We start from the raw sequence: 12,957 nt of genomic DNA, 5'->3' as shown, positions 1-12,957 counted from the left end.
TGAGTGGATCAATCAATAATTCATTTTAATAATTGCAAATATATTGAAAATATAATAGTAACTAAATATAATAGTAACTAATGCAAATATCTGAATTGCAACATTGGTCACACCAAAAGAAGTTGGTAGCGGGTATCTGAAAGTCTAGTTCACTCTTTTGATTGTTTAGTTTTGCGTTCGCTCCTGTAATTGAATGTTGTTGCTGCCTTTGTCGCTGCTGCTGTTGTTGTTTCTGCTGTTACTTTTGTTTCTGTTTCAGCTTGTTCCCCTTTGTCGTGTCCTAAATGCCAACGGCGATTGCATTTTGCCAGCAGTTTATTTTTGGGGATTTTGCACACAGTATGAAAAAAGGAAGATGGGAGCAGCAGGGGAGGGGGGAAAAACAACCATTTAGCAGTTAAGCTCAACGAGATTAAAGTTTCATTTGAAAAAGTGCCAAAGCATTAAATAGTTTTCTACTTTGCCACACTGAATGAGCCGAAAAATGAAGTTGGCAGACTTCCCATAAACACACGTCATATGCAAAAAGCATATCCAGAGATTTTTATAGCATGCCAATAAAAATAAGAAAAAAATATTAATTTTTTATACAAACACAATACACAAAAGCACTTCTGATAATTTTTATCAAGCGCCCTGCACAAAAAAAAATGCCAAGCCAAAAATAAAAGAAATTTATAATTAAATCAAATAAATTGCGCACTCAAGTTCAAAAAACCTCAAAGCCATAATAAAAAAAATGGCAAACAAAAAGAGTGTGCTTTTTGCATGCTAATAAACAGAGAGATAGGCAAACAACAGAAAGAGAGCAAAGAATAATTTAAACAAAATCAAATGCCAAAAACAAAAAAAAGAAAAGAATGGATTTTGGACATATGCAAAACGCGCTGTCGACATGTCTGCGATCTCTTTGGATTGCATTTTGGGCACAAAAAAAAAAAGACAACAACAAAACAAATGCCAACAAGTAAGAAAGCTACAGTCGAGTGTACTCGACTGTGAGATACCCACTGCCCATTTTAATAAAAGAAATATATTTTGCGGTATTTTTCTCAAAATATTATACTGCAAAAATACTAAAAATATACCAAATGGTATATTTGGTATATCGATATAGTACCGCATTCAAAATATACCATAGACGGCACAATATACCAGATTGTTAGCCAAAGCAACTAAGACGCCTAGTAAGTAGGCGTTTTTGCCTATATAAAAGTATTTCTTTAATAACTTCCACAATTTTTATTTGATCGCAACTAAATTTTCAGGAATCATAACTACTATAGTAATTATTGTATATACCAAAATTCGCAACTCTAGCTTTACAATTACGCTTGTTATTCGATTTTTTTGATTTGCGGGGGCGGAAGTGGGCGTGGCAAAAATTTGAAACAAACTTGATCTGCGTGCAAACATAACAAATGCTGTCGAAAAAAAATTATAGCTCTATCTCTTATAGTCTCTGAGATCTAGGTGTTCATACGGACGGACGGACAGACACACAGACGGACAGACGGACAGACAGACAGACGGACATGGCTAGATCGTCTCGGCTGTTGACGCTGATCAAGAATATATATACTTTATAGGGTCGGAGATGCCTCGTTCTACCTGTTACATACATTTCCTGCCGGCACAAAGTTATAATACCCTTCTACCCTATGGGTAGCGGGTATAAAATTTAGCCAAAGAGCAGCCCCAAATTTGGGATGCCTGCTGTACGTGCTGGGCGTCAGCATCAGCATCAGCAGTTGAAGCGGCAGCAAAATATCTCTGTACAGCAGAGCAACAACACTGCAAAGCACTTCCATCCCAGCCAGCCAAATAAACAACAACAACAAGAACAACAGCGGCAACAGCAACGGCAGAAAAACATACACAAAAGCGGCCTAACACAGCGCAAAATTTTTTTTGTCAAGGGTGAATGACCCAGAATCAAAATCCACAACGTCGCCGTCGCTGCCTCCGCTGCCTGCGCGCTGTGTTTGCCTGCCTGTCTCTACTCTGCACTTCTACTCCTCCTCCTCCTCCTGACATTCGCCATCGTCGTCATCGTCTTCTTCTTCGTATGCAGGCCCCACTGCATTGCCCCCCTGGCATCACAGCAGTCGTCTAACAATGTTGTATGTGAGTGTGTGTTATTCGGCTTCGGCCTCGCCGATTCGGTTTTTGGTTTCGGCTCCTCGGGCTGTTATGATTGCCGTTGCCAGACGATAACCCAAACCAACAAAAAGCAAAGAGTGCAAAACAAAAAAAAAACAAAAAAGAATGCGAATTTGAACGAAATTTTGCAGCATTGCACACGCGACTCTCGCGCGCTCGCTCTGCCAGACAGTCTGAGAGATATTCAGAGAGGCCCACTCGCACACACACACACATACACAATAATACACTAATACAAGTACTATTGCTGCTACAACTACAACTGCAGCATGCAGACGCTGCTGAAGCTGCTTTGCTTTGCTTTTCGCAAATTGTTATCGCGGCCAGCGAACAGCGTTAATTGCATTACTCCCCCTTCAGCCCCCTCGCTCTCTAATTAGAGGACATGCTCTATTGCTGCCGTTAGATGCAAAGATACAACTTCTTTTTCTGCCAAAATCAATCTTCATTTTTGGGAAAGCAATGAAGAGCAAGAGCAAGAGAAACCTGTCGGCATATATCAGCATTATGATTATGCCCCGAGACACAGGACGACATCAAAGTAATTTGAGCAGCGCAGCAAGAACAACAATTCAGCAATTAAAGTTGACCCAAGATGTTTGTCGTTTGCACAGTGGTCACAACTTTGATTGCACGATTGACTAAACTTGAATGTGAAAGCAAAAATTTATCTCAAAGAAGCTTTCTAATATTAAAAATATTTAAAATCTATAAAATATAAAACATTTAAAGTTTGGCATTAAAAAAATATATTTATTCATACTCCTAACCAAAATAATTATTAAATTTCGATAAAGAAAAAATGGATTATACATTCTGGAAATAATATTTGCCAAAAATCTTGTTAAGATCAACATTTTTATTTCAAAATGATTAATAGGATCAACAACATTCGTTTTATCCATCTTTAGAAATACTTTTTAAACATCGTAAAATTCTGAAATTAAAATTTTTTGTATTTATTTGAATTTTACTTTTCTCGCTGAAATTTCTATCAATTGTTGTTTGTTGCTAGTAGAAAAAATGAAGAAAATGTTAAAATTAAAATTATATTTATTTAAAAAATCCATCCATTTAAAAGATCCATCTTATACTTTTATTTGAATATTCATTTATTTGATTGTTGGTAGCTGCTAGTAGTAACGACATTTTCATAATCCAGGGAGTCAATAGCTCTCAGCCCAGTGTGCGTCTTCGAAGCTTTTAGAAAGAGCTGCAAAACATGCACGCGTCTCACTCGCCGTCTCGTCTGAACCTGTCACCTAATTTCCGTTTTCGAGAACATGTCCTTTGGCTGGCAAAGGGCCACTTGAGAGTTGTGCGAGTGTTATGTGTGTGTGTGTTTGTATTCTGACATGTGTCCTGCCTTTGGCTCGTCCTTTTGCTTTTGGCGTGTCCTGCTGCTGCCTAGCTTCAAGTCATTGCTAACTTTTATTTGCCTCAGCAGTAAAAATTATTTTTGTAATTCAATTGTTGTCCTTGTCGCATATGCCATTTGTCTCGGCCTCCGTTTGTCGTTGTCGTTTGTCGTCGTTGTTGCCGGTTTGCAGGTTTGCAGGTTGCTGACCAAACAACCTGGCCACAGTTTGCCACTGCAACAACATACATACATACATATATAACGTACCGTTGTGCCTGACTGAGTCTCGAGACTTTTGCTCCCTATCGAGGACCTACGACAATAGCACAAAAAGTTGCAGCTATAAGAAATGACTCGACACAAGCAACAAACACAACACAACACACACAGCCCAGTCATGCTCCTCGTCTTCAGCTCGCCCCGTTTTGTAGCAATTCCAACAAATTGCGGGCCGGTTCTTGCATAGGAACCGGGCCAGGACGCTGCCCCTGCTTCTATGTCATCTTTTTTGCACATTGTGTCAGCGCTTTCAAATTACTTTTAAGCATCCCAAGTGCCAACAGTACTCGATTCGTTTTGGAGTGTGGGCAAACAAAGATTTGCTTGTGCTCAAAGAGGCGTTGCCTCAAATCTGGGATATCTGTTATAGAAATCTGTTGTATACAATTTAAGAAGTATGCCAAGCATAAAAATCAGTTGTATTGCATTTGATAAATATATTTCAATTTAAATGCTTTTTTTGGGTTATAAAGCAATGAATATAAATTAGTAAAAGTTGATCAAACATACATATATTTTTTTTAAGCCGAAATCATTTAAAATTTGAACTTAAACAAACTTTAAATCTGTTATAGAAATTGAAGATATATGACAATAAAAATTTGATACCATGTTAATACCAAATACCCAAATGAATAGATGTTTATTTTTCATTTTTATTTATCATGCTATCTATAAATGTATTATGTACTAAAAGTAAATTGAAAAACGAGTCCATGTTGACATTTTGTTAAAGTTTCTTTGAAATGCATTTTCCTTTGTAAAGATAATTGCATTGGACAAAGTTATTGTTAAACCGTTTGCTGCAATTGGAGAGACAATTGAAAGCTTTCATGATTGCTTTGCAGGAAATTGAGATCATATTTTGCTATTATGCAGATCATTTTTACATTCAAGTAAGAAGCGCATCCTTGGACTGCATTTGAGTTGCATTGCATTCCGTTCCCATGGTCACTTGGTAGTGTCCTTTTTTTTTGTTTTTGTTCAATTGCCGCTTATCTGGCGTGTAATTTATGCGTATTAATTTCATAGCTGGCCTATCCCGCTTCCTGTCTGTCTGTCTGTCTGTCGTGTTTGCCACACAATTGTGGCACAATGGAAATGGCAAAAAAAAACAAGAAGAAATCCTTTCGATTCGTTGCAGCAGCAGCAGTAAACAACACACAAAAGATATCGAAAAAGGATTCCTCTTCGCATCGCGCAACACAAAAGGCAAATGCAATGCGGCAATCGGTTGCATTTATTTTGCTCCTTGCTGGCTCCTGGTTTTTGCCTCTCGCTATTATATTCGCGGCAATATGAATATAATGCCATTTTGATATGTAAATAAACAACAACAACAACTGGCGAGCAGAAGCAGCAGCAGCCGCGTTCTAATTGCTGCAAAGGACCTGTGCCCGGCTGCCACAGAACGTTGCTGCTGCTGTTGCTGCTGCTGCCATCGGCATCCTGCTAAGCTGGACATGCAATTGCATTGCATTTGGCATTGTTTTTTCCGTATATATATGTATAAACGATGATTTTTTAGGGGTTGAGTTTCAAGTTCGGTCGGTCCTTCGCTGGGGTTATCGCACGATTACAAAAGATTTCCTTCTGGTCAACGCGGCGCGGCGAGGCGAGGCAAGGCGCAGGCATGATGCAAAAATCCAGCAAACTTGCAGCGGAAGTTGCGTCGCAAAACCAAGAAGAAAAGGAACCAAGAGTCGCGTTGAGAAAAGCAGAAAAGATGAGAGAGTGAGAGTGAGAGAGAAGAGAAGAGGTAGAGTTGCTTGCTTGCTTAGCTTTTTTCTGGTCATCATAGCAACAACAACAACAGCATTGTCATCGCCGTTGCAGTTGCTAGTTTGCTTTAACTTTTATCTATGAGATACTGCACAGCTGTCGAAGGGGGAAAACCATTTTCGTTGCGATGTGCAACAGGGGGAAAAAACACTCGAGATATTCATCATTTCGAGTGCTTAGTATAGTTGCAGCAGTAGTAGCAGCTCCTTCCAGTCAAATCGAAGTCATATATCAGCGATATCCTGCATGCCAAAAGGATAATAATGCGCTCAGAGCATCCCTCTCGTTTCCTACTACCTCTCTAGCTTTCGACCTTCGACGCTGTCATTGAACCCCGTGTGGCAAACTGCAGCAGCAAGGAAGCGGAGAGGGGGGAAGCCATTGCACTTATTACACAAGTATGTTATGTACTCATTATGTGCTCATTATATGCACATAATGTACCTCAGGCCACTTCAAAGCACCGCACGGACTTTTCTTGCACACTTCATTTTTTTTGGTTTTTGTGCTCTGTTGTTTTAACATAAGTACTACACAACACACACACACACACACATACCCAGTTATAGACACCCTCACCCGGACCGTACTGACCTATTCCTCTGGAAATGTTGTATGGGTTGGCTGAGCGAGCAAATGGCAAAAAGTAAATAGCACAAAGCGATTTTTTCCAAAACCAACTCATGTGTAAACATATTTAAAGTTTATGCCATTGCCCCTGCCCCAAGGGTAAGGAAAACTCCCTGGACCATCGACCAGGGCAAAGGGGGTGCTGGGTGGGGAGGTAGCATAAACAATGCAGCTGCTATTACATTTCAAAGCATAAATGCACTACTAATGAAAATACAACTGTGGTATGCTAAGCTAGAAAGTCGCTCGTTAAAGCAAGAAAATATGTACGAAGTCTTTCGAAGGTTTAAATGTTTAAAGTTCAAGCTTCAAAGCTCTTCGTAAAGCATTGTTTCATTACAACGAAATAGTTTTCATCTGTTCTAGGACTTAAGCTCATTTAATTAATTTGAATTCAGAGCTTAAAATGGACATTGCGCTAGTTTTTATAAGTCGAGCCTTAAAACTCCTTTTAATAAACTATTCTTTTGATTGAAATTACATCGAAATTTTAAATATAAAAACTTAAGCTATTAAGTAATTAAGCTTCGTGCTTAATTTTAAGATGCTTATTGCGCTAGTTTTCATGCTCGAGCTTTAAAGCTGTTCGTAATGCATTATTTCGTTCATTAGAACTATATTAAATAGTGTTCATCTGTCTTCTTTTCTAGATTTTAAGCTCATTTAATTAAGTACTTAATCGAGCTTTGAAGCTCCTTATAATGAAATTGCATAGTGATTTCATTCATAAAACGTTCGAAGCTTAATTATAATACGCTTATTACGATAGTTAATAGCTCTAGCTTTAAAGTTTCTTATAATTAAATTTTATTTTCATTAAAATTGCATATTTTATAAAATGTGTAAGAGGTTAACCTTCTAGTTTCTCGAGCTTTAAAGCTTGTTACAATAAATTATTCTTTGCATTGAAATTGCAAAGGTAATTTCTTTCATAAAACGTTACAAGTTTCCTAGCATTTTATATTAAAGCTTTCATTGAATGCACCGTTTTTCCAAAACAATTTTACAACTTTCATTCTCTTTCATCAATTTGAAATTAACAATTTAATATGCTTCAAAGCTCATCAAAAATAATTATCTTTATTAAATCTAGTTTGTTGAAATCTTAGTTAATACCCCTTTTCCTGACTGTCTTTTACTTATTAAATTATTTGAATAAGGAAATATTTAGTGCAAACCCAACAGTTTTAGCCATATTGAGCCTTCTCATTTGTTTGCCTTGGCCAACTGCATGGGATGTGCTGACTGTACATCATTCTTGTGCTCATCCTTTGGCAATCCTTTGCTAAGCTCTACAGTTTCACGGCTGCCAAAATGCATTATAACGTTCGAGTGCAAGCGATTTTGCTGCAGTTGGCGATGTTGCTGCGTTGCATGCAAATATGATCCCTTTATTGAGATTATTGGCAATTGACTGCACTTCTGGCGCTGCTGCTTTGGTTGCTGCCCATTTTGTTGGCTCTTCTTGTACTATGCTGCCAGGTTAACAAATTGCTTTAACACCTTGTTAAGGCTACTTTGCCGAGAGGGTTTGGAAATCGATATTATTAGCAAAAGAGGAAGGTTAAAGATGGCGAGCTAAGCCAAAAGGGCCTGCCAACACCTTTTGGCCGCAGACAGAGCCGGGTGGAGGAGACGGGTATTGAATGTAATTAAAAAAGGAGTTGAATTACAGCCAGTTGGAGAAAGAGTGTGTGTGTGTGTGTGTGTGTGTGTGTGTGTGTGTGTGTGTGTGTGTGTGTGTGTGTATGAGGATGCGGCACAAAGCACAGTAGCAGGAGCTGGCGTGCATAAAATAACAAATACCGCTTGGTGTATAATAAAAAAACAACAACAACAAAACAGCAAGAGCAATAACAAACAAATAAAAAAGCTAAGGCAAAGTATGCACGACTAGAAGGTACTCGTTACGCTTTTGAGGAAAAAGTATTTTGTTGAAATCTTTAAAGAAAAACGAAGACGCTTTAAAAAGTGAAAGGGTCTTAAAATATTGTTCTGAAAGACGATAAGATAAACCTAAAAAATAAAATTTATATTACTTAAATAATATTTATTTATTATTTTTAAATAAAGATTGGAAAACCAATTTCATACTTTAGTTTTAAAATACTCCATATTTGTTAAATTATTTTCTTTTACTGCACTATCGACAACTATCGACGAAAATCTATCATATCTTGCTATCGTCGATAGGCGATAGTTTATGGAAACAATCAATAACTATCGATGGCGCAGACTATCGATAGTTCTCCACCTCTATTATAAACCCTTTTTGATACCATGGTTACCGGGTATTCAAAGAAGCAGGACACAAGTTCTTGTTCTTGTTCTTGTTCTGGTGCTTTTCACTTAACACACAAGTGAAGTGAAGCAAAGCAAGTCGAGCAACGAAGACTGAAGACGGAGACGAGGAGGACGACGATGTCGACCAGGAGAGGAGCACACGCTACGGCGTCGTCGCCGCGACGCAATCGTCCTCTTAAAATGCACTTTAAATGGCAGTTTCCGGTCACACATACTCTCACACTACTCACACTCACTCAAATACACATGTAGACGACACACTCATGCATAGAAATGTATAAGCATAATAAAAAATACAATGCGAAACGTTAAGTAAAAGCTAAAAGGAGTCGCGCTGTGTGCCAGGAGCAGCAATGCACCGCTTGGTACATACTGTACCCACACACACACACATACACCCAGTCACACTCACACTCACACACATACATACACACATTCACACGCGCTGTCATGTATGCCATTAACTTCGTCCTCGTGAACGAAGTTGCATCAAGCACTTTTTTTCATAGGCCTTCTACCCCCTGCACTGCAATGTATGCTTGGGTGAGACTTTTGCTGTATGTGAGACTGTGTCTGTATGTGTGTGTGTGTGTTGCATAAATGCAGTCTAAGCAGAGCTATGCCTTCAATGCGAAATGCAGTTTGCAACTGCTGATCGGAGCAAAGCCGAGAGCTGCTCTTTAAAATTATTGTATACCCTGCAAATTGTAAAAATAATGAAGCAATTTGAAAAAGACGATTATTAGCTTTGACCTTCTTAGACCCCTTAAGTATTTAATTACTTTTTAAAGCACTCTTAATTCATTAAATGGGCCAAGACTAAAATTGCCGTCCTTAAATTAAAAGCGAGTGAAACAAAAATTACTTTAAACTGAACCAAAAAAAAAAGATATGATACGAAATGAGACGGTATTAAAAATAACTGCCTTTGTGGAGTAACACCTATCTTGGTCACCATTTTCGAAACTATCCTACTAAGATCGGTGTATAATGAAAGTATTATGAAGTAGTGACCAACAAAAAAGTTTTTTAGCTAGCAATTTTACTTGTGAGACGGTTATAATGTGTAAGCATCGCTTTGACCTTATTAGACCCTATACTTAATTGCTTTTTAAAGTGAAACTGAAATGCAACAAACTGCTATTATAAACACTTGCTATATATTCGGAACACCCAAGAAGTTTATTCGCTTTTGGATTGGATTATTTTTTAAACATATCCGACACAAAACGTATACTCTGAATGCATTTATAAGATTTCTTTCTCTCTTATTTGTATGTATTTTTATTCTCTTCAATCCTATACTAATTTTATTTGTCATTCTTTATTTTTACTTGCAGTTGCGCACAATCTGTCACGTGGAACATATCGGGCCTACAACTCAGAGATATATCCCTCACGTCCCAACTCCATGGGGCAGCATGGCGGTAAGTGGGCCAATTCAATTAATTAATTATGTGAGGAAGTGTATTTGCCTCTTGCAAAACAGCACTTCACTTCAGTCTGCTCTTTCGGTTGAATGCAATTTTCAGTTTTTCCACACACTTAAAACGATGCTCTGCTCACTCGCTCTCTCTCTTTCTGACCTGAAAAAAGCTTCAGAAAGTCACAAAGACAGAAGGGAGGAAAGTGAGGGGCTACTACATATGTACATATATGCATTGGTTGCGGAAATGTTTTTATTAGTCAGCTCGCCTCGTACATCCGTCTGCACAGTTTTTGAGGTTAGGTGATGTCTGCTGCCGGCACTTCAAGGACTTTTGCTTGCCGCATCATCTGTCGTGGCCAGGTTGCTTTTTAGTTACGTCCCAAAACTGAAGTCGAGTTCTCTAGTCTCTCTAGTCTTTGCTCAGTGTTTTCGTCGTTGCCTGCAGACGTCAACTCCAGGCGCATCTGGCAGTTGTTCATGAAGTTCCTTGCACTTCTTTTCCAGCGCGATTTATTTAAAATGGGGAAGAGTATGATAGACTTCAAGCTATGTCTGTATCTAAGGAATATTAAGTGTAATGTGTTATACAGCAAAATACAGTAATATAGCAAAAGACCCGAGTTAAAACTATATTTGAAATAATGTCAGATTTTTCTTTTTATTTTTTCGTAATTTCTTATTGACTATAAGCTAGAGCTATATTCAAGGCTGCATTTCTTAGATTTCTTTGGTAGATAACCTGGTATATTTTGTACTTATTTTATGGTATACTTTTAATATACTTGATACTACTATTAATATTAGGTTGGCCAAAAGTCTTGCGGTATTTTTATTGAATTTTCAATTGTTCATAAAATTGGTTAGAATAATGCGATTTAAGTCAAATATGCGCCGTTTTGTTCGATGACGAGTTCCCAACGAGATGCCAACTTCATAATGCCCTCTTATAGAAGCTCGCTTTTCTATTGGCAAAAAACTCGGAGAGCCAATTTTCACAGGACTCTCTTGTGGCCAATTTCCGACTACCAAGGTCGTTCGCCATGGACAGAAATAGGTGGTAATCACTTGGTGCGAGATCCGGACTATACGGTGGATGCAAAAGAACCTCCCATCCGAGCTCCCGGAGCTTCTGGCGCGTCACCAAAGATGTGTGTGGCCTGGCGTTGTCCTGATGGAAGACAATTCGGCCTCTGTTGATCAAAGATGGACTCTTCTGCATGAGTGCTGCATTCAAGCGGTTAAGTACAGGTCCGAATTGAGCGTTTGGCCATAGGGGAGCAGCTCATAGTGGATGATTCCTGCCAATCCCACCAAACACACAGAAGAACCTCCTGGCCGTCAATCCAGGCTTGGCCACCGTCTGGGCAGCTTCACCGCTTTTCGACCACAACCGTTTGCGCTTCACGTTGTCGTAAGTGATCCACTTTTCATCGCCAGTCACCATCCGCTTCAAAAACGGGTCGATTTTGTTGCGATTCAGAAGCGATTCGCATGCATCCATACGGTCAAAAATGTTTTTTTGCGTCAAGTCGTGTGGCACCCACACATCGAGCTTTTTAATCCAAGCTTCTTCAAATGGTTTAAAACGGTTTGATGACTCATGCCCAGCTCTTTGACGATGCTACGGCGCTACTATGCTGATCTCTTTCGATCAATTCAGCGATTTTATCGCAATTGTCGACGACAGGCCTACCGGACCGTGGCGCATCTTCGACCACCTCCGCACCAGAACGAAAACGTTGAAACCATCGTTGTGCGGTGGAAATGGAAACTGTATCGGGTCCATAAACTGCACAAATTTTATTGGCAGCATGAGTTGCATTTTGCCTTTATCGTAGTAGTACTGTAAAATATGCCGTATTTTCTCTTTATTTTGCTCCATGTTTGTGACGCTATAACTCACGAACGACTCAAGACAAACAACAATAAGTCAAACACGTGTTAGCGCGGGAAAAGAGCTTTCCAAAAGGTATCGCATGAACCGATTCGATAAATAGAACTAGAACTACGCGCTTGCAAAGACACCTATCGGAAATACCGCAAGACTTTTTGGCCAACCTAATATACCAAACATATCTTGTGGTATATTATATTCATTTGGAAAATTTTAAAGCTTTTGCACTGTCGATCACACTTTAATGTAGCCTTTTTATTTGTTTTTTATTAAATATATCTTAATAATGCTTTAAAGTTTATCACACTGTCTGTCACTTTTTGTGTACATGTTTTTCATGCTGTTGCTCAGAAGATGTTGATGTAGGTCCAGTTGTCGGTTGGTTCAACATATATAGACCACATTCCCACTTTTCGCACTGAGTGCGTTTACATAATGCAAATACAAGTGCACACACACACACACATGTGTATACATAAACATACATATGTAAAACATGCTCTTCACGCCTTTTGGCACATTGCACCACGTTTCACGTTGCACGTTTCTCCACATGCTGGCAACGCGCGTTGTCAGCACCTTTTTTTCGACTGTTGCCACTGCAGAATTAATGGGTTAAGTAAATAGCTATGTAATATGCTGCACTGCCTGGGCTCAGTTATAATTGGGGGGCATAAGAGAGGAGCGGGGAGGAGTGTTACCGCCTTCTCTCAACCGGCAACGCTTGGCTGCCAATGCCGCTGTCGATCTCATCCTCTGGTGTGGCCCTTCAAAACGCTTTACGCCTCACGTTGTTACCAAGTGTGATGATAATGTAAATAGCATACACACTTAAGAGCCATGTGTGTATGCAAATGCATGCAAGAACTCATATTAATGAACCTTGCCTCAACAAATGCAAAAGCTTTAATCTCCCCTCGCATTCATACCTTCGTTTCTATGCATAATATTTGTTGTTGTTGTTTCTTTTTTCGAGAAAGAAACCTAGTTGCGAAAAATAAGAGCTTAAGTTTTAGTTTTCTTTAGCATATGGTTGAATAGAGGGTTGAAAGGATGTAAAGTTACAGTAAACCCTCGAGAATTTCAATGCTAAGCAAATAATACGACGAACAGAGG

The 12,957-nt window shown here is 38.9% G+C and overlaps 1 protein-coding gene across 1 annotated transcript in view; it reads left to right on the top strand.

Moving 5' to 3' along the window:
- The window catches only part of LOC133837177 (heterogeneous nuclear ribonucleoprotein Q), a 54,601-nt gene that overhangs the window by 7,808 nt on the left and 33,836 nt on the right, over positions 1–12,957 (top strand). Inside the window, 1 exon segment of the mRNA XM_062267853.1 lies at positions 9,859–9,945. Coding sequence (XP_062123837.1) covers positions 9,859–9,945 — 87 coding nt within the window.

The sequence above is a fragment of the Drosophila sulfurigaster genome, chromosome 2R, assembly GCF_023558435.1.
Source record: "Drosophila sulfurigaster albostrigata strain 15112-1811.04 chromosome 2R, ASM2355843v2, whole genome shotgun sequence".
Taxonomy (NCBI): domain Eukaryota; kingdom Metazoa; phylum Arthropoda; class Insecta; order Diptera; family Drosophilidae; genus Drosophila; species Drosophila sulfurigaster.
This window is presented reverse-complemented; position numbering and strand designations above follow the sequence as displayed.